The 22,596-nt window shown below is 39.9% G+C and overlaps 1 protein-coding gene across 12 annotated transcripts in view; it reads left to right on the forward strand.

The window, feature by feature from the left end:
• The window catches only part of CNOT1 (CCR4-NOT transcription complex subunit 1), a 107,772-nt gene that overhangs the window by 24,070 nt on the left and 61,106 nt on the right, over window positions 1–22,596 (forward strand). For 11 of the 12 annotated variants that reach the window (XR_004002863.1, XM_030582238.1, XM_030582237.1 and 8 more), the window contains exons 3-16: window positions 3,060–3,167; window positions 3,996–4,094; window positions 5,440–5,508; window positions 5,618–5,672; window positions 6,081–6,284; window positions 7,944–8,112; window positions 13,279–13,405; window positions 13,798–13,908; window positions 14,482–14,652; window positions 15,214–15,341; window positions 16,082–16,322; window positions 18,005–18,124; window positions 19,049–19,171; window positions 19,407–19,558. Coding sequence is in view for 11 of the 12 variants with exons in the window: in XM_030582238.1 (XP_030438098.1) it covers window positions 3,060–3,167; window positions 3,996–4,094; window positions 5,440–5,508; window positions 5,618–5,672; window positions 6,081–6,284; window positions 7,944–8,112; window positions 13,279–13,405; window positions 13,798–13,908; window positions 14,482–14,652; window positions 15,214–15,341; window positions 16,082–16,322; window positions 18,005–18,124; window positions 19,049–19,171; window positions 19,407–19,558 (1,877 nt within the window). In the remaining variant the exon portion in view is untranslated. The remainder of the gene's footprint in view (window positions 1–3,059; window positions 3,168–3,995; window positions 4,095–5,439; window positions 5,509–5,617; window positions 5,673–6,080; window positions 6,285–7,943; window positions 8,113–13,278; window positions 13,406–13,797; window positions 13,909–14,481; window positions 14,653–15,213; window positions 15,342–16,081; window positions 16,323–18,004; window positions 18,125–19,048; window positions 19,172–19,406; window positions 19,559–22,596) is intronic. The other variant, XM_030582243.1, reaches the window with a different exon arrangement.

Raw genomic sequence — 22,596 nt, forward strand, 5'->3', positions numbered from 1 at the left:
GTTTCTGGATGGTTTTTTTTGTTTGCTTGTTTTGTTTTTTTTTTTTGCTACAGGTGCTTTACTGTGGCTATGTGGCATACATGATGTGACTGAAAAACTATCATTGGCAGATAACTATAAAAAATGACGGTGACCTTGAAGGTGGATAGTCCTCAGAATCCTGTATGTTGAGAATGGATTCTCCTAAAGAAAATAAGTCAATGCAGTTGTTTAATTATTACCATTCTGCTCATTTAGTATCACTCATTGCATTCATTGACTCATAGACTTTAGGGTCAGAAGGGACCAATATGATCATCTAGTCTGACCTGCACAAAGCAGGCCACAGAACCATACCCATCCACTTCTATAAGAAACCCTTAACCTATGTCCGAGTTATTGAAGTCTTCAAATTTGTGGTTTGAAGACCTCAAGCTGCAGAGAATCCACCAGCAAGTGACCCATGCCCCACGCTGCAGAGGAAGGCGAAAAACCTCCAGGGCCTCTGCCAATCTGCCCTGGAGGAAAATTCCTTCCTGACCCCAAATATGGTGCTCAGCTAAACCCTGAGCATGTGAGCAAGACTCACCAGCCAGCACTCGGGAAAGAACTCTCTGCAGTAACTCAGATCCCATCACAGACCACTGGGCATACTTACTTGCTGATAATCAAAGATCAATTGCCAAAATTAAGCTATACTATCCCTTCCATAAACTTATCAAGCTTAGTCTTAAAGCCAATATGTCTTTTGCCCCCACTACTTCCCTTGGAAGGCTGTTCCAGAACTTCACTCCTCTAATGGTTAGAAACCTTCATCTAATTTCAAGTCTAAACTTCCTAGTGTCCAGTTTATATCATTTGTTCTTGTGTCTACATTGGTACTAAGCTTAAATAATTCCTCTCCCTCTCTAATATTAATCCCTCTGATATATTTATAAAGAGCAAGCATATCCCCCCTCAACCTTTTGGTTAGGCTAAACAAGCCAAGCTCTGAGTCTCCTTTCATAAGACCAGGTTTTCCATTCCTCGGATCATCCTAGTAGCCCGTCTCTGAACCTGTTCCAGTTTGAATTCATCCTTCTTAAACATGGGAGACCAGAACTGCACACAATATTCTAGATGAGGTCTCACCAGTGCCTTATATAACGTTACTAACACCTCCTTATCTTTGCTGGAAATACCTCACCTGATGCATCCTAAAACTGCATTAGCTTTTTTAATGGCCATATCACATTGGCGGCTCATAGTCATCCTGTGATCAACCAATACTCCAAGGTCCTTCTCCTCCTCTGTTGCTTCCAACTGATGTGTCCTCAATTTATAACTAAAATTCTTATTATTAATCCCTAAATGCATGACCTTGCACTTTTCACTATTAAATTTCATCCTATTACTATTACTCCAGTTTACAAGGTCGTCCAGATCTTCCTGTATGATATCCCAGTCCTTCTCTGTGTTAGCAATACCTCCCAGCTTTGTGTCATCCGCAAACTTTATTAGCACATTCCCGCTTTTTGTGCCAAAGTCAGTAATAAAAAGGTTAAATAAGATTGGTCCCAAAACTGATCCTTGAGGAACTCCACTAGTAACCTCCTTCCAGCCTGACAGTTCTCTTCAGTACGACCCGTTGACATTCAGTACTACTTTAAAGGTGAAATTGTAAAAAGATCTGCCTGTTTATTTTTCACAACTGCATGTAAAATGATAGTATCATAGAGTAACAACTACATATTTTTTTGCTCAAACATGAGAATTCGAGAATAGTCCAGAAGGAAGACAGGCAGTCCTTAAGAAAGAAGCAAATAAAAAAGTTTACCAACCTGAAGATCCTGCGTGTTCAGACATGTTCCTTTCATCATCGTTAATTCAGCTTCCTCCTGAGAAGGAACACTTCTCAGGATGTTTCATTCAGGCAACCAGGCCTTGCATTTCTTGCACTGTTTGCATTTTGAACGCATGCCTGTCTTACCCACAAGTAGAGGAACTTCATTAAAATATTCCCAAACTGGGTCTCTTTTTACAGCCTGCTGCCATTATAGGTTTTCCCTTCTAGTGAGAGAATGGTATGGTAGATCTCAAATCAATGAAGGCTACACTCAAACCTCAAGACTTCTGGAATATGCTGCTCAGTTTCACTTTTGTTTCTACTGCCTGTCCCTCCCTTCTCACATTTATCTCCAAAATTCTCCTTGTCCAGATCTATTCCACCCCCAACAATCTTCCATTCATTGAACTTTTTGAAACTTTGCACTTTTAGAGAGAGGTAAGGGATTGACCGTGTACACAAATTTGCAGAGGAACAATAGGGTCGAGGTCTGTTATTTCTCACCTCTGTTTGTTTAAAAACATTTTTGCTGTTAACAAGCATGTTGTCTCTGAAAAGATAAAGCTGCAGTTTGAGAACTGCAAAGCTAAGCATCTCTGATAGTGCTCAGTCTAGAAGATACCGAGTCCCATTGGGTAGATAGAAAGATTAACCTAAATCTGTACAGAAGCCCTTGGAACCCCATAAATGTGGATCCCTAATCATGAACTGCTGGAACTTATTTACAAAACTTTTCTTAACCATTACATGAATATTGTCTCATACTATAGAATTAGAATTTATAATCTCTATTCCATGATAAGAGATGTGTTAGCTCAAAGATATCTTAATTAATCCTGTCTTTAGACTTTTTCCCCCCTTAAAGCATTTTATCAAAAAAATCACTATCCACCCTGGGAATTCCCTTATCTACTGGTTCCTTCCTCAAAAACAAACAAGATGCCTTAATGTGGGCAGAAGCATGATCAAAGACTACAACTTGGAGTTAAGAGATCTGGGTTCTGTTCCTGTCATATTTTACTGCTTTGATTCTTTCCATCCCCAAATGAGGTTAACCCTTACTTCACAGGGGTATTGAGAATTAATTACTAAACTCTTGGATCCTTAGTGCCTCCTATTTGAACTTGGATATTCTATTGTACAAAGTAGTGAAATTACTACAGTAACCAAAGTACTGGTTCCCCATCAGTATGTTTGACAACTGTCCATCAAAATTGTTGGATGTTTTCTAGATGGTTTGTTCTTGGTCTTTCAGATTGTGAATCGGCACGGTCCCGAGGCAGACAGGCATTTACTACGCTGTCTATTCTCGCACGTGGATTTCAGTGGCGATGGTAAAAGCAGTGGCAAAGATTTCCATCAGGTAAATTCTGCACTTTTAATTGGCTTATTGCAAAGCTCGCACGCCATTTTAAGCACAAAGGCAGGATACAAGTTAGTCTTCAGTTAATTGGTGGAAAATATCCATGCACGGTTTTTGAATTACAACTCCTTTTGTTGGTTCTCTAGCGAGAAGGTGGAATTACTGAGAGCGTGTCTCTCTTTTAAAGAACTGACTTAGAAAACCTGCTACTAAAGTGTGCTGGCCCCACTTTTTGTTTTTGTTTTTGTTTTTGTTTTTTTTGGTCGCAGGCAGTACCTTCTTAAAATATCCCTTACCATTTTAAAGCTTAGTCCAAGCTAGTAATACAATGAGCAACTATTTTTTACACACTTCCAAACTACTTAGACTTTTGGGGCACACCCGTTTCCTGGCTTAACCTCCATTCTTTCCTAAAATCTCTTGAGAACCATTGCTTAATTTAGCATACTATGCTGCTATTTGTGCATACAGACACTATCTATACTAACATCTGTAGGAGCCTAAGACAAGTGAAATAAAGTATCAGACTTCCACATTAAGTTTACTTTGCCAGGTGACTGAGAAACACAAGTTTGGTTAGCTTGTCTAGTCTGGCAAATATTAAAACCTAATCTTTAATGACAAGTAGACAGTCAAATTCTGCTGGACACTAGTCTATCCCCTTCCATGTTTCTTGGTACAAAATACTGAATTCAAAAGCTGAGGCACTCTAAAATCTGACTGGATTATTGCTGCTATGGCTGTGGAGTGAAAAGTAAAGTGATAACTTAAATACAGATGCAATATGTCAAAGCAATAGCAGATTTACAGTTACCTTGTTCTTTTCAGACTCAGTTTCTGATCCAGGAGTGTGCGTCGCTGATTACAAAGCCAAACTTTATCTCGACGCTGTCCTATGCCATTGACAATCCATTGCACTATCAGAAGGTTTGTATACCCTATTTTAAAAGGGTCAGTCATGGAAAAATAAGTCTCTATTTTATTGTGGAATTATGTAGAATGTTTTTAATGAGTTATGTTTAAAATGGCTTTTTAAACAGGAAAACTTGTCAAAGATGGCAGTGGCATTCATTCAGAGTGTAACTAAAGACTAAAAATCCAGCACAAGAGGAGTGTGACAGAGTTTTTGCTAGAGTTGGAGGGGAAATGGTTTAACCCATAGGAAGGAAATTAATCTACTTTTACATTCGGGAGCTGCTGTTTTCTAGACTTTGATGGATTAAAGGGGTGCTAGTGCGGGAGGATTGAGGACAGTTTCTTAGCTTCAAGAACAGGATCTTTAACTAGAGTAGGACATGGCGTGCTTCCCTTGTTGCCTGAAATCCTCACTGGCCTTGCCTTTTTTATAGTTGTTTATACCTTCTGTTTGTATTTACTGAGATTTAATCTCTTAAAACAAACTCTTGTCTTTTCTAGTACCAAGAATTTTAAAAACTGAATAGTCTTACTCTCCTTATCTATTGTCACTCCCTGTACTTCACTCAAGCTTCCACAATAAATTTTAAATTAGTCAATTTCAGGTTCTTACTCATTCCATAATGCAGCAATGTTTGGATTGCAAAGACTTGATGGGAATACTTAAAACCAAGGAAGACTCATACCTCTACTTTCATGAAAAAATATTTACTAAGTTTAAGCCTTTCTTTATAATGCTAACATTGAGTCTAAACTTTATTCCCTTATGTGTTGTGTTCCCTCATGTGATATTAGCTAATGCTAGTTGTCCATGTGGAAGTCTGGGATTGCTCTGTCTGCTGTATCTAACTTTATTCTCCTACTGCTCCTCTTACTTTACCACTTTCACAGAAGCACTGTAGTAGTGTCCAAGCCACTTTAGAAAGGGCCTTTCTCTTGATTAAAGTAAGCTGGTTTAATAGTGTTAAACTTTTGTGATTTTGAACATTTTGTGTTTAGACCTCAAAACAATCAAAATACAAAATAGGTCCCTAGTGCTTCTATATTTTTATGTTGACATGGAGGAGATCCTGAGAACAACAGCTTAGTAACTGAACTAGTGTAACTTGTGAGAAGTATGTGTGGATTTAAACTTTTTTCTACCAAGCATGTGTCATTTTGATATTAACTCCTGAAAATGGCAGGTTTTGCTTGGTTTTTTGACTGCTCTGTTCAGGCTTTGTGAGCTAGTCTACTGCAAAATGGCTTCCCTTCCTGCAAATAAATTTCCCTCTCCTGCAAATAAAACCTCCAGGCTGTCTTTCACACTACAAGCTAGACCATCTGTATAAATAATTCATACTTTATTCTGTTTCAGAGTCTAAAGCCTTCACCCCATTTATTTGCCCAGCTGAGTAAAGTTATCAAATTAAGCAAAGTTCAAGAGGTAGGTAAACATTTTGTTTCCCAAACTAGCTGGTTAAGTTTGTACAGTGCAAAGCTTGACTGAAATTAAATGCATGATAGGTTCTTACTTTCCTCTCATTTGTTCACAGGTGATTTTTGGTCTTGCTTTACTGAACTCCTTCAGCTCAGATCTACGAGGTTTTGGTAAGTGAGGAGTTTGCAAAATACTGCAGCAAAGACGTTTCAAATTTAAGAACAATCCTGACAGTGTTTTAGGTCTAGGTTACCTGAGTTTGCTTCTGCAGTTGAAATCAGTAGGCACTGGAGCAGGAGTTGTTCCTCCGCCGTTTCCCTAGTTCTGATTCACTATAGCTATATCTGTTGCAGACATACTGCAAAGTCTGTCTTGCCTACTAAAGGTGGGGCTGAGGGGTACAGAGCATGAAAAGGATATTGTCTATCAGTGGTAGACAACTGTTTTAGGTGATGTGCAGTGTGTTAAATATGCCCAGAGCAATGGATGACGAACAGAACCAAATTAAGTCTTTGACTAAGTTACATTTTTAAAGTAATTTTCAGACTTTAATTATAGCCTCTCTTCTCTTCTTACAGCTGCCCAGTTTATCAAACAAAAACTTCCAGATCTGCTGCGTTCTTACATTGACGCAGACGTCAGTGGAAATCAAGAAGGTGGCTTCCAAGATATTGCAATAGAGGTCCTGCACCTCCTCCTCTCCCATCTCCTTTTTGGGCAGAAAGGAGCCTTTGGGGTTGGACAGGAACAGATTGACGCTTTCCTCAAAACATTACGTAGAGGTTAGTAGAACATTACCACTCAGCCTGTTTGAATGCCTATCAAAATGTACCATCAGCCTGTTGTTCCAGTGGCAGCAGTGTAGTGGTCTAATAGGATGCTTCGTGCATAAGGTGTCATGAGGCTAAACCCACTGAACAAGTACTCTGTTGCAGTGTACCACTTAATCATGCTGGTTTGAAATAGTTGTAATCTTCTTTCCATGGGTATGCGGTAACATACTATTTCACTATACTAAAAAGAATCTGCAGAATTTGAAGGGTATGCAGCCTAACTCTAGGAATACCCAAATGAACAGGCTTTAGATAGTGGAGAACTTCTGTCCTGTTGCAAAAGTTCATTTGTTGTATATTTTTCTTCTTTGTAGCGTTAAACATCCATAGTACATGATCTTTCTAAAACAGGGAATTTTTCAGAATGCTAAATGAGGGGAAGTTGGATTGATGGGATATAGTTAAGGCTTCATACTATTTACATTAAATCAGTGTCTTTTGCTGCAAGTCGTAGAATACAGAAGTTCCAGGAACAAGTTTAGGGGAACTTTCATGGGAACTTTCAGGGAACATAACTTTGTATAAACTTTTTACTGATGCCATGTATGTTGTGGAGACTACCTCTGTCTGTGTGACACTATGGCAGTTGAAATAATGTGTGTTCAGTGGGTGAGCTGGTTTCTAGCAAAATATTCTTAAAGGAGCAGTACATTCCTGACTTGAACTCCTTTAATTTCCTCTTCGTCCTGTCCTTCCTCACTCCTCCTTAGTTCTAAGAACTAGATATAGTGTGTCTAAACAGATACATAGAGCAAGACAGCTGCTTTTTTTTGCGTTATTATAGTTTATGCTCTTAAGTATTGTCTGCTCTAGAGAATTTGGTGTACTAACCACCATTAGTTCCCTTAATCAAGCCAATAACTTGTGCCACATGCTCCCAAAAGTGCACAAGCAGTCACACTAACTTGTTTTGAGGGAAGGCCAACCCCTAGGTGGTTCCTACTGGGCTAATCTGTTCTGTTGTGGATGGGTTGCTGGCATAATAGCCCAAAACATAAAATTTAGTCATCTGTCCCATGGTGCATCTGTCCCTTGAAAACCTGGAATGGAGAGGAGCACCCCACACTGATCCCGTATTCCCAATATTTTCTGGTGGAAGGGGACAGCTGCTCTCTCCTACTGTATTCTTCAACCTGTGCTTTTTGGGTGATTGTGCCCTCAAATCATTCTAGCACCTGTTTCTGCTGCAGTTAGTAGCTTTCCCAAGCAGCTGCAGTGAAACTGTAGAAGTCTTGTCAATTTCATGCTGCTCCTGCAGTTTGGGGAAGCTGTAAACAGCAATAGAGGACTTGGAGCTATGTTGGTAGGCTAGATGCAGTCATTTTTCTCAGCTTATATTTGGTAGCTTTTCTTTGCAACTGTAGTGGCTAGAAATTTAAAAGGTTCAATTCTTCAGGAATTGGAAGCTTTCCTGAGGGAGGCTCAAAGCCTTCATTTTACTGGGGCAATGTGTAATAGTATTTTTCAAGACAATCTTCATTTGAATATAAGTACTTAAAAACAAAGAATCCTAATGGTCATTTGTGACTTGAAGTAGTATTGTAGAATTTCCTGTTTGTTAGGCCATTATAATGCATCGTAATACATGCTCTTCACTCTCATTTTTAGATTTTCCCCAGGAGCGTTGCCCCGTGGTGCTTGCACCACTTCTATACCCTGAAAAACGGGACATCCTAATGGATAGGATCCTGCCTGATTCTGGAGGGATAGCCAAAACAATGATGGAGAGCTCTCTGGCAGACTTCATGCAAGAAGTAGGCTACGGCTTTTGTACAAGGTTTGTAGGAAAGCTGTGTGGCGAGAGCGCGCGCACATCAGCCCTCTTGCCTGGGAACAGTCCCTTTTCCTTTGCAGTAAAGGAAAAAGAGTCCTAAAGTAACTCCACTAACCTTGGTGTACAAAGTAGTAACATGAGATTGCTTGTTCTTGGTTTATGGTATGTTCACTTCCACTGCTGTGTATTTTCTGATTGTAAATGTAAACTGGCTTCTGTTGACCATTCCCATCTAAGCGGTAGAGGTAAACTGTTCACTTATCAGTCCCAGCTGTATTTTCTTTTTACAGAAAATACCTAGATAATGCACTTTCTTCTAGTTCTTTGCTTCCAGTTCCATGCGCAGCGCCAGGTAGGTAGGCAGAGCTTCAGAGTCTGTGCGTGAATGAGATGATAGTGTAGAGAAGAGGGGTTTAGATTTATTAGAAACTGGGGAAACTTTTGGGGTGGGGGAGCCTATACAGGAAGGATGGGCTCCACCTAAACCGAAGTGGACCCAGACTGCTGGCACTTAACGTTTAAAAGTTGCAGAACAGTTTTTAAACTGAGATGGAGGAAAGCTGATTGTCCGATATTGATAGAGATTCTCTGTCCTCTTCCATCCTCTCCTCCTGACTAAAACCTAAAGTACGGGCCAGATCAGAAGAGAAATAGTCACATAAAGAATCTGACACATCAGAAAAGGGCAGACAAATAAACAGTGACAAGTTTTTAAAGTGCTTGTACACAAATGCTAAAAGTCTGTCTAAGATGGGTGAACTAGAGTGCCTTGTGTTAAAGGAGGATATTGGGATAGTAGACATCACAGAAGCCTGTTGGAGTGTGGACAATCAATGGGACAGTCATTCCCGGGTACAAAATATATTGGAAGGACTGAACAGGTTGTGCAGGGGCGGCAGGAGGATTGGCAGTGTTTGTGAAAGAAAATGTAGAATCAAATGAAGTAAAAATCTTAATTGAATCCACATGTTCCATAGAATCTCTGTGGATAGTAATTTATGCTCTAATAAGAATATAACAGTAAGGATCTATTATTGGCCTTACCGACCAGGACAGTGATAGTGACAATGAAGTGCTAAGGGAGATTAGAGAGGCTATCAAAATAAAAAAACTCTAATAGTAGGGGATTCCAGTTATCCCCATCTTGACTGGGTACATGTCACCTCAGGATGAAATGCAGAGACAATTTCTCAATTCTTTAACTGCTTCTTGGAGCAGCTGATACAGGAACCCACAAGGGGAGAGGCAATTCTCGATTTAGTCCTGAGAGGAGTGCAGGATCTGGTCCAAGAGATAACTATAACAGGACTGCTTGGAAATAGTGACCAGAATAACATTTAACATTCCTGTGATGGGAAGCATACTTCAACAGCCCAACACTGTGGCATTTAACTTCAGAAAGAGGAACTATGCAAAAATGAGGTTAGTTTAACAAATTAAAAGGTACAGTGACTAGAGTGAAATCCCCGCAAGCTGCATGGACACTTTTCAGAAACACCATAATAGAGGCCCAACTTAAATGTATTCCCCAAATTAAAAAACACAGTAAAAACTGAAATAGCCAGCATGGCTTAACAAATGTGAAAACTGATTTAAAAGGCCATGAACAGAGGGTAGGAATAAACGGTAAATTTTCAGAATGGAGAGGGGTAACTAGTGGTGTTCCAAGTGTCAGTCTTAGGACCAATCCTGTTCAACTTACTCATAAGTGATCTGGAGAAAGGGGTAAACAGTGAGGTGGCAAAGTTTGCAGATGATATTAAACTGCTCGAGATAGTTAAGACCAAAGCAGACGGTGAAGAACTTCAAAAATCTCACAAAACTAAGTGATTGGGCAACAAAATGGAAAATGAAAGAAGTAAAGCACACTTGGAAAAAATAACCCCAACTACACATACAATATGATGGGGGGGGATAATTTAGCTACAACTAATCAGGAAAGAGATCTTGGGGTCATCCTGGATAGTTCTCTGAAGATGTCCACGTTGTATGCAGCAGCAGTCAAAAAAGCAAACAGGATGTTAAGAATCATTTTAAAAAAGGGATAGAGAATAAGATGGAGAATATCTTATTGCCTTTATATAAATCCAGGGTACATCCACACTTGAATACTGCGTATAGATGTCTCCTCATCTCAAAATATATACTGGCATTAGAAAAGGTTCAGAGAAGGGCAACTAATGTGACTAGGGGTTTGGAACAGGTCCCATATGAGGAGAGATTAAAGAGGCTAGGACTTTTCAGCTTGGACAAGAGGGAGGCTAAGGGGGGATATGAGAGAGGTATATAAAATCATGAGTGATATGGAGAAAGTGAATGAAGAAAAGTTTATTTACTTGTTCCCCATAATATGAGAACTAGGGGCCACCAAATGAAATTAATGGGCAGCAGGTTTAAAACAAATAAAAGGAAGTTCTTCTTCACACAGCACAGTCAGCCTGTGGAACTCCTTGCCTGAGGAGGTTGTGAAGGCTAGGACTATAACAGGGTTTAAAAGAGAACTGGATAAATTCATGGAGGTTAAGTCTGTTAATGGCTATTAGCCAGGATGGGTAAGGACTGGTGTCCCTAGCCTCTGTTTGCCAGAGGGTGGAAATGGATGGCAGGAGAGAGATCATCTGATCATTACCTGTTAGGTTCACTCCCTCTGGGGCACCTGGCATTGGTTACTGTCAATAGACAGGATACTGGGCTGAATGGACCTTTGATCAGACCCAGTACGGCCATTCTTATGTTCTTAGGTTCTTAGAATTTTCCTCTCATGCAAGTTGTCAAGCTTTAAACACAGGTGAGTGTTCACATGAAGATCAGTATTAGAGATCTGTATTGAGTTCTAGAATGCTGGATAGGAAGAGCTTCACAAACAGTGAAGTTATGCAGCATTGTGAGCAGTAGTGTCAAGGAGTGGACTATTGACTATACCGCAGAACTTACACAGCTTCCCTGCCAATACCTTATAGCATGATTATCCTTACAGCTGCCCCAGAACCAAGTACCTGCCAGGCTTCTTGTTTCTTACTGTAGGTGAAGAACCCGTCTGGTCAATACTTGCTCTTAACTTCAATTAACACAGTAATGTGCAATACTTCACTTATGAACAAGTTCTGTATTACTCTGAGGGTATATCTGCATGACAAGCAGAAAATCTGAGGCCACGTCCAGACTACCCGCCGTATCAGCGGGTTAAAATCAATTGCTCGGGGATCGATATATCGTGTCTAACCTAGACGCGATATATCGATCCCCGAGCGCGCGTATATCGATTCTGGAACTCTATCAACCCCAACGGAGTTCCGGAATCGACACGGAGAGCCGCGAACATCGATCCCGCGCCGTCTGGACGGGTGAGTAATCCGATCTTAGATATTCGACTTCAGCTACATTATTCACGTAGCTGAAGTTGCGTATCTAAGATCGATTTCCCCCCCGCTAGTCTGGACCAGCGCTGAGTCCTGTCCTACAGACTTGGGCTCTCTACAGCACTTAAATTAACTGTGTAGATGTTCAGGCTTGGGCTCTGAATCTCAGGGGTGGGATTGAGTCCAAGTTCTAGCTCACACCAAGTGTCTACACAGCAATTTTTAGCACTCTAGCATGTAGACTCTGTCTGAGACTTGCTGCTATGGGTTTCTGCTTGCTATATAGACGTACCCTAAGAGTCTGCCTGTGCTGCTTAGCCAGAAGTTGCTGTGGCAGGAGAGAGCTGGGGGGGAGTCCTCTCTTCTCCCCCCCAGAGCATCCTCCTGCACCCTGAACCCCTCATCCCTGGCCCTGTCCCAGCCCTGAGCCCCCTCTCCCATGCTGAACCCCTTGGCCCTATCCCCACCACATGAATTTTATGTGCACCAATGTGAACGTGATATGTCACCACGTCCATATTGGTGCACATAACAAAATTCATTCTGCACATGTGGGGAAAAACTAGAGGGAACACAGTTCCACACTTTAAACATTTCTTCTGAATAGCCTTAAATACCTCCCCACATTGTTTGAAACCCATAGATGGCATCAGTATCCAAAGGTGAAAATAACTTTGGTTTAAAAATACCTTTTAATAATTTAGATATAATTTATGCAGTTTAAGTATCTTCCCAGTTCAGATAAAAATCAAAGATATTCATAGTCATAGTTATTGATTAAAGGAAAGTCAAAATCACTTATGCTCCTATAGGCTAGGTAACGGTCTACATTTTCAGAGTAAAAAAGGAACTTCGAGGGATATAAAGATCTGAGCTGTAGGAAACAATTTAATTTGCCTTTTGTACTTGGCTCCTGCAGTTGACTTAACTGCTAAAATATTTCATGAGTTGAAATTCCATTGTGTAGTGTTGTTAAGATGACTTTGGTCTAACTGAGGAAAATTTGACTACTGTAGAGTGAATTTATACATGGTAATTTCTCACAAAGCGTGTAGTCATGGTCTCAGATACCTGTTGCAGATGGATGGTACTTAATGAAGTTTCTGTAACCATTGGGTACTCCAGCTATGTCAGAACCTAAGATGGTGTTCATGAGTAATCTACCTGTAGACTTTTGACCCCTTTCCTGTCTAATGGAGAGCTGAGATAGTAGCAAAATCCTACAGTTTAATTTGCATGAACTATATGCAGTGGTCAAATACAGGTCACATGGTTATTTCTTGGTGGAGATCTATGGTTTTGAGTTGAATATATATGGTAATTTCCCAAAATATGTTTGTTGCAAACACTGGATTTTTATACAAGTTTATACATAGCCATCTTGGCTGAACATAAATACAGTTGCTCTCTGGGTTATGCAAAACCCGACTTACACAAATTCACACTTACGGGGAAAAAGTCCCATAAGCTAGAAATAGGAGGGTTTTTTCATAATGGTCAGATATGTTTCCGATTTATGCAAAATTCAAGTTACGCAGGATGTTCTGGAACAGAACGCTTGCATAAGTTGAGGAGCGTCTGTAGTGTGAATTAGAAAGCAAGAACCCTTCTAACTGAAAACATTGCCAAGCCAAGCAGTCTCATACTCCTTATTGTATGCAAAATCAGGTTGAAATAGCTAACTTTTTGTGTCAGTGTGTTACCTTTAACCAGAAAATCACACTCTAGTCCCTCTTGTGTTACTCTGGCTGTCATGTTGAAACCTGCTTTGATACTGTGATCAATGTCTGTCTTCTGCTTATATTTTTAGTGTTGAAGAATGTCACAACATAATCATGCAGTTTGGTGTTCGGGAGGTAACAGCTGCCCAGGTTGCCAGGGTTTTGGGAATGATGGCTCGAACTCATTCGGGGTTGACAGAGGGTATTCCATTACAAGTGAGTAGTCTTACTGAAGAGTGATAGTAAACAGTGTACGTTCACTCTTCTCACTAAAATGAAAACTTGTCACTAAAGCTGGGGACTCTGGGAGTTGGTGCTCCAGGATTCCATTTCTGGCTCTGCCACTACTGTTGCCTTAAGCAAGTCACTTAACCTGTATTCTTCACTTCACATTTTCATTCCTATTCTGCAGAGGGGTATTGCATCACAGTGAGGCATGTCTGTAAAGTGCTTTGATTCTTAGGAGAAAGGTGCTATTAAAAGTGCAGAGCTTTCTTCCTAGCTTACTTAATGGCTTGATTTTACTCATAATGGGACATTCTGAAGCTCTGGTTTCTGGTGCTTGGTTAAGTTTAACTAGTATATAATCAAAGACATTTAATTTGCAGTCTATTTCGGCTCCTGGCAGTGGGATCTGGAGTGATGGGAAAGATAAAAGCGATGGAACACAAGCCCATACCTGGAATGTGGAGGTCTTGATTGATGTTCTTAAAGAGCTGGTAAGTGTTTGACTTCTTGCTTGTAATACATCAATATAGACTATTTGTAATTAGTATTCAGAGCAACCAGTCAATTCTGGTATACTCTTCTCAGGAGTAGTACCAGCACTTCTGAACTGAAATGTCTTTATTGCTTCACTTGAATAAAAATGTCTCAATAATACCACATGAAACTAAAGGTGTGAGAATGGCTAACTTAAGTGACTCTTCCATGCTGTTTACTCCTATCTTACACACATCCTAATATGCTGTATTCCTCATCACAGAAAACCTTTATAAGCACTTTTGCCTCAAGGACTATGCACCTTGCATGGAAGACAGGAGCACCTAGCCAGAATTCAGATGCTGTAATCTTTTCTGGTTGTGATGTCACTAGTTAAGTTTGTCTAACACTCTGTTGTAAGATCCTATTTTCAGTTAAATTACAGCTGAGCCAAACTAACTATTTGTGCTGAAATTTTTCCATTGAAATGCACTAATGATCATTGGTGGCCTGGTGCACTTGCAGAAAGTATTGAGGAATGTTTATGGATGTTTATCTTGATGCTGGGTAACCTGTTTTACTGTTTGCAGAATCCTAGTTTGAACTTCAAGGAAGTAACCTATGAACTGGACCACCCTGGGTTTCAACTTCGTGACAGCAAGGGTCTGCAGATTGTGGTGTATGGTATCCAAAGAGGGCTTGGCATGGAAGTCTTCCCAGTTGATCTCATATACAGACCTTGGAAACATGCCGAGGGCCAGGTAGGATTATCTTGGAACTGTTGTCAAATTAATTGTACTAGGCAGTTAACATGCTTAACAGTTACAATTGTACTGGCTTAATATCTTTGTGTAGTAAGGAACATCACTGAGTAGTGAAACAGTAACTTAAATAGACTAATCCCAGAACTAAGAATGAATTTGCAATTCTGTCTGGGAGTGACTGCAGACCCAGAGCACGCTTCTTAAGTATTGTCTAGTCAACTGTATAACTTATGTGAAGGCTTAAGGGATATTGAAGTGCATTGAGTTGAAGGGCACTATGCATCCTTTTTAAGGAAAACAGTTACCAATATTATTCCAGTTTGTAGTGTAGATGGAACTGGAACTATGTTCAATAACTGTGTAGTGGCAAGGCTTTAACCTGGTTACATAATCAGATCAGTTTGTACTGTATCCAGGACTAAAGTGCAAAACATATGCACTAACTTTTGAGTCCCTTCTGAAAATTTCTCTCCTGGTGGTTGAGGAAGAAAGAGGGTATATAACTTTTTTTTGCTGAAGATCTAACCTGTTTTTTTTTTTTCTGAACACATGTTCCAGCTCTCCTTCATCCAGCATTCCCTCATAAACCCAGAGATCTTCTGTTTTGCTGACTACCCCTGTCATGCTGTTGCCACAGACATCCTGAAAGCACCACCAGAGGATGACAATCGAGAAATTGCCACATGGTAAACCTGGTCACATAGATGGATTTATGTTCTCATAAATGGAGGATAAGACTAATTTGACAGTTAAATGTGGCTTTTTCAAATGACTTGAGTTTTTAGCTGCACTCATATTTCAGCAGAGGAGCCATTAAGTGTCTTGTGTATAATTAGTGCTTGGTTCTTGCATTATCAGAGCACTTCCCACGTATGCCTGTAGTAACACTTGTAAAGCATGCTGCCAGTTGATCCTTCCACTGGTGTCTTTAGCTGTCTGGGAGTTCCTACTAATGTGTTCTGGGAGTGCTTTTTCACTTCTAAAAATATTTAAGTGTAATAGATATGAGAGAGAGAGATATAATTTTCAGCAGTCTTCCTTCCCCCCACCCCCGCTCCCTCACCCCAGGACACTGGAGAAGCTTGCTCCAGGTACCTGAAATAAAACATGAGTTTTTAAAGTGTATACATATAGCCACAGTTTTCAATTGTATATTCAACCTGAAATATCTCAGTTGGAAGTAGGGGTTTTTAATACCTCTTAACCAGAAGAGTAGTTGACTCTAACCTTTTATTAAATGCGGAGTTTAAATATTTAATGAAAATCAGATAGGAATATTCTCATTGCAGACTCATTTGGGTTCAGCAAAGTTGTAACAGTTGTATGAAATTTGCTTATTTGAAATTGGCATTTTAATAATGCTTGGCGTTGCCTGCAGACCAGAATCCTGTTAGTCATCTAGTATGTAACTTTGTATTTTTGTTAGGAAGAGCCTGGATTTGATTGAGTCTCTGTTGCGGTTGGCAGAAGTGGGCCAGTATGAGCAAGTTAAGCAGCTCTTCAGTTTCCCCATCAAGCACTGCCCAGATATGTTGGTATTGGCCTTATTACAGATCAACACTTCCTGGCATACCTTACGCCATGAACTCATCTCTACACTTATGCCAATTTTCCTTGGCAACCACCCCAACTCTGCCATCATTTTGCACTATGCGTGGCATGGACAGGTAAGTGTTTCAATTGAGTACTCAAAAGCTTTGATTACTTTTATTTTAGAAGCTTGTGATGGATTGATTTGGCAGCCAGAACAGCAAAACACGGAAATGTCTTCATTTATGACCAGGATAGTGTAGAAAGTATTGAGTTTTTACAAAATATTGCAACTCACTGATAATTGCTTACCACTTTGATCTTAAGGCAAACTGCTGAGACTTGGTCTCTCTTTTGCATTGTGTAAATAAGTACGCTTTAGCAAAAGATCAGCTTAGGAAACTCAAACTTGAATATAGGCTCAATCTAAGACCTTGTTTAGTTTTACAAATTTTGCTGGTTGGCACATTGAGTGTTGTGGGTTTTTGGTTTTTTTTTAAATTGTCTTTTATTACTCTGTCTTCTGTAAGAAGTATGTTATTTTAAGATATAAACTGTCAGGTTCAGGCATAAGCCCAATTGTTAACTTTTCCTAGAGATTGGCTATTCCATAATTATACATACTGGGCTGAAGTATCTGTACGGCAGTATACTTTACAAATGTCACGTTTGTGTGATGCAATAGTACAATTCCTGTATCTGTTAAACTGAGAGCTGTAATGAAGTGGCTGGCTGTGTATCCTTTTAGCGTATGCAGATGTGAGGCGCTAAATGATTACATAAGCAGGCTGTTTTGGGTTACGTGTTGCCCTCTCCACGCTATAGCTTTCACTGTTGCTGTGACTGATGGAGCTATCCAAACGGGAGAGGTAAGGAGAAGATGGCTGTAGTTGAGACCTGTGTCATTTGGCTTATCTGCATTAGAAGAATCTTGTGCTCAAGTACATTTGGACAGTGAAGTTCAATAATACAAAACCGATCTGGTCCTGGTCTAAACTGACTGCAAAGTCATTGGTCATTCAGCAGTGTCATTCATTTCAAGCTCTCCCAGTTGTGTTGTGGTGGTTTTGTTTACATTAGGAAAATCTCTTAAATTGAAGGATGGAGTTGTCTTTATTGCTTGACTGGAGAAATGCTTTGTTGCAGAAGGCTGAGTTGAGTAAAGATCTTAACTGCAAGATCTGAAGTTTTCCACTGTCCCAGATTGTGTCATAAATACAGAACATTGGTCTGTCTTTCATGATGCAGTTCCATCAGCTGGTAAAATTAGGTGCTCCCAAGATGTGAACAGCTAGACTTCAAGACCCTTGATACCAATGAAAAGCTGAATTCTGTTAATTGTTTTTGGGACCTCCACTCCCATTTTATCTCCAAGAACATGTATTAAGCCATGAGATGTGGTATTCCATTACATAAGTGCAGATGGCATACTACAATAGTTTATTCCGATCTCCATTCCTATGTGAATGGGAAAAGAATTAGACCAGTTTACTGGTGGAATAGCATGGGATGTGAACTCAACTTGTTTCATCATTCAAAAGGAAATTCAAAGATGTAGAATCATGTCTAAGTGGTGATTTTAGGCTTTTGCAGTAGATTATCTGAGTGAAATATAACTGGTATTAACTACAGAACTTGCATATAAGCACCATTAAAACTGTGGCAAATAGGTGAAACATCCTGCATAATTGTGAGTGAGCTATTCCAAATGTAAACTTCTGTGACAACCTAAAGTGTGTGTGTGTGTTTTTTAATAATAATAATAATAATAATAAAAGCAGCTGTGTATAAAGTGAAATCACAATTTAACTTTCCCTAGGGCCAGTCTCCTTCAATACGCCAACTTATCATGCATGCAATGGCTGAATGGTACATGAGAGGGGAGCAGTATGACCAGGCAAAATTGTCACGCATTCTCGATGTTGCCCAAGACTTGAAGGTGAGTTTTTTGAGAGGCATTTGTCACTTACTTAGTGTGCTCTGTATGAACTTCATGTTTCTTTTTATAAGAGAAACTAAACTAACAAGTGATAGAAAGTTAGTAAGAACTGTATTGCTAGAATGTCTGGATTCAGATGTTGGCATAAGTGGATATCAAAGACTATAAAAATGATCTAGAACTAGAAGAATAGTTTCAACCAACTTACTTTTCTTGAAGATGCTGGAAGTGGGAGCATAGGAAACTTACTCTAGAAAATTAAACTTGTTTAAAGATAGCACAGTTGTACTTAGGTGTGTTTAAACAAGTGACAATAGTTCAGTAACTTTCCATACTAGTCCACTGAAATTGTATGTGCTGTACAGTTTCAGCTGACTTATATTTGAGGTATTTATCACCTTTTTGAGGTATCTGTCACCTGTTAAAGTGGATGTAACAAATTTGGGGTGTCATTTGGTATAGCTGGACAGACTGCCTTTTGAAAAAAAATTTCCATGCCTCAACTACTGTTGACCATGAGGCACATTCAGAATGGATGTGAAATACTCCTGTGTTTGTGCTCAGGGAGTGATAAGATATTTTGATTTTGATTTCTGTGGTGTTGCAATAGAAACTGAGTAACTTTTTTTTATTACTCTGCCACTTATTGGTAAGGCTTCATATTAAGACTGTAAAAGCCCAAGCACAAGGTCAAGTCTAGTTGAAGGTAGTGTCATGCTTTCAGATCTAGAACCACTTGCTTAGTCTTATAAGCAAGATATAACTATGAAGCGAATAGTACCAAATTTTTTTGTTGACCAAGAAAGCAGTAGCAGCATGTTGTAGCAAAACTTGTCCAAAAAGTAGGTTGGGAGCAGAGATCATGAAAGAATGGGTAGGGTAACCTGATACTTTGACTAGTAGTCTTATTTTTTTTTTCTTTAGGCCTTGTCAATGCTGCTAAATGGTACTCCATTTGCCTTTGTTATTGACCTTGCTGCACTTGCCTCTCGACGGGAATACCTCAAACTTGACAAATGGCTCACAGATAAAATTCGGGAGCATGGGGTAAAGCAGGATTTTTATTTCATTTCTGCATTTTATTTTTGGTGACTTAAGTCACTATAACAGTTTTTTTTAAGTAGTATTGAAGTTGTGGAAAACTACTTTAGTCTGACAGTTCAGTGAAAATGTTGAACTATGTAATAGCTTAGTGCAATTCTTTCCACCTTGCAGTTGCTAAATTTGAAATCATGGCTGGTATGCAGTCTAAATAGAGATTAAAAGAATTTCTCTTCCCCAGGAGCCCTTCATCCAGGCCTGTATGACCTTCTTAAAGAGACGATGCCCATCTATTTTGGGGGGCCTTGCCCCAGAGAAAGACCAGCCCAAAAGTGCTCAGCTTCCTCCAGAAACACTAGCAACTATGTTGGCCTGCCTACAAGCTTGTGCTGGGTAAGAAAATTGCACGCTTATGGTAACTGCATATGCTTGAAGACTCAACTGCAAGTGTCATAGTTGCAAAACTATCTTAAAATTGAGGTTTGGATTCCCTTGGTGCATATGAAAGATAGGGCTGTACCATTTAGAGTCAGTCCTAGATAGAGCCAATAATGTGTTCAATCTTACTGCTACACTCTTCTTGACAGTACTCTTAAGTATTATGCATAAGTTATTAATCTTCTTTATCTCTGGCTTTAGAAAGCTTTAGTCTGCGTAGTGATCACTTAAGAACAAGCAATAACTTGGCTGTGCTCTGAATCCTAATGTCCCCTGGGGTGGAGAACTAGAAGGTCCAAAACAATCTTCTCAACCCTTTACTTCCTCTTAATTTTAATCTAAGAATCTGAACCATTTGCACACTTCCAGAAAAATTACTAAAGGAGACTAGATTGAGAAGAGAGCCTGCATACAAGACTCTTTCTTAATGACAATCACAGGTCTAAAATCTTGGATTTCAGTCTTATTTAGAAACAAGCATTTTAGTAAACTTTCTGGCTAGAAGTTAAGTTCAGATTTACTGTAATTTATGGGGGAAGTTGTCTCTGAGTCACTTTACCTTGCAATTGCACTGTGGTGTGTCGTGTTTAGGAAGATACACCAGCACTTTAGTTATAGGAATATCTAATTTCAACAGATGATGTGCCAGGAACTTCTAGTGATGCCAAAATGTCCTGGAAATCTTTGTTTTGATCAAACCACTTTGTCCTTATGCTAGTAAACACAGCAATATTGCTCTATAGCAATACATTTTAAACAGCTGTTTTACGCTGAAGAACAGTTTGCAATGAAGTCAGATGAGCGTAGACACTGAAATCCTGTTTAACTGCTAGTGTCTGATAAACTCACAGACCACTAAGCTACTTGGAGGGGAGGGAGGGGGGAAATCCTCTACTCGAGAAATATGTATACAGTGAGTCAAGCTGGCAGTAGCATCTTTTTTTTTTAAGTACTTGTATTTATAGGGGTTTCATGACCCTAAATAGCTGCCACATGTGTCCCTCTAGGTGCGGTCGCTGATACGAAATAGATGTGCATGTGTTTTTCCCCCCAGTCCTCCCAAACATACCTTGCCTGCTTTGTGTAGAGGAATAAAAATGAAAAGGTTTCTTCTTTTTCCTCTTAATTCTCCCAAGACTACATCATTTTCTCTCTCCCTTACCCCTGGTTCCTGTTGGTGCTAACTGGCTCCTGAATCATTGTATCTGGCAGAGCCACTGGAGGGAGGAAGAAGAACAGATATTGCCTCACTTCCTCCTCCTGCTCTACAGCAGTTTCCATTCTCTGAGCAGGGGTAGACTCATCTTGAGGTTGAAGGGACAAAGTAAGTGGAAGAACAAGAAGTGCAAGTGTGGGAATCGGAGCGAATGGCCGCCTTTGTGCAAATGTAGGGGAAGGAACTACTGTGAGACCCGGGTAGAGAACTGAGGAGGAGGAGAGACTGCTTGTGTGGGTGGGCATAAGGGAATTGGGACATGCTTGGCACATGATACACGGACTGCCTATTTGAGCTTCTGGGAAGCTGCATGAGAGTGAATGTTTCTTGGGGGTGGGGGAGAAGGAGGAGGGTTCTCAATTTCTGTACACATGCTTGATTTCTTTTTTTGAGGAGAGGATGATAGTGTTTGGACTTCAAAGGTATGAGGCTGGCTGGTGAACTTATGTCCTGGGAAGAAGGATAGGGGACAGTATGGTGGGTGGGGTTGGGAGAGTCCACACGGGAAAGAAGTGATAATATGGAAAGGGGTCAACACAATACGGGAAAGGAGAGGACGAGGAAGAATATAGAAGCATGAGTAGGGGGAGAGGAGAATTGAGTCAAGGAAAAGTAAATGGATTTCACTTACTGTGTCATTCCTTCCTGTGACAGTTTTTTTTTTTTTTTAAATTAGGTCTGGCTCCATAAACATTCGACCCCACCCATTAAAATACCTAACTGGCAATTTAGCCTCTCCTAATATTTTTTTATATTGATGAACAAAATTTTATGATCCCTTTTTCCTGTGGTTGCAGAGTAAGTAGATGGGGCACCTTCCTATATTTCTTATTAGGGCTGCTACATTAAAAGCAAATGGGCTTCTAGGTTTGTTGTACCAATTCTAATTGATCCTTTGCAAAGTTAACATATATGCAGAGATACTTAAATTTTAAACCTAGAATTTGTTACGTAATGTACTTCTGGGGGCAGTCTGCACCAAAATATTAAAAATTCTGCACACAATATTTAATAATTCTGCAAATTTTGTCAAAATAACACTGCATCATGCCAGTTTCAATTATTTTGTTAATTTCAAAAACCTGTCAGCAAGTGTCTGTACCCCCCCTTCCCCCCCCCCCACATACATTTTCTTTCTTTCTCTTTCTTTCTCTCTCCCCTCCACCCCCGGAGCAGAGTTATGGAAATCCCTATCACAACCAGTTTCTGTTTCTCTGCCCCCTTTGCCTCCCCCAAGACTCTAGCTGCATGTGCCCCCCATATCTCACCCCAAGCCTAGGGATCTGGAGGGAGAAATAGCCTGATGCTCAATCCCAGGCTTGCACAAAGTTTTCTGTGTGCCGCCCTCTCCTTTTCTCAGGGCATGCTGGCAGCTGCCAGGAATCTGCTGGGGTCCAGTGAGGGCTAGCAGCACTGTAGCCCATTTCTGTGAGGGAAAGAAAATTCCGCACGCACATTAATTTTCACAAAATTCTTCATTGTGCAATGGAGTGATGTTTTATAAGATGAGAAAAACTGAGTCTTCAATTTTACCTATTTTGAGGTATATCTGTTCTTTTTGTTGCCTAGATGTCAGGACGTTAGTGTGTGAGATTCTTGTAGAATTCATGGCATATTAGGTTAACATTGGCATTTTCCAAACAGGGTGTATTGACTTCAAATCAGATTTAAATCAGCAAGTAGGAATCATTAATTGATTTTAATCATGTTTTGCACTTGTATTTTTTTAGTTATTTTCCTAAGGAAAGGTTGATCCTCATTGGTTGGTAACCATGAA

The sequence above is a fragment of the Gopherus evgoodei genome, chromosome 12, assembly GCF_007399415.2.
Source record: "Gopherus evgoodei ecotype Sinaloan lineage chromosome 12, rGopEvg1_v1.p, whole genome shotgun sequence".
Lineage (NCBI taxonomy): Eukaryota > Metazoa > Chordata > Testudines > Testudinidae > Gopherus > Gopherus evgoodei.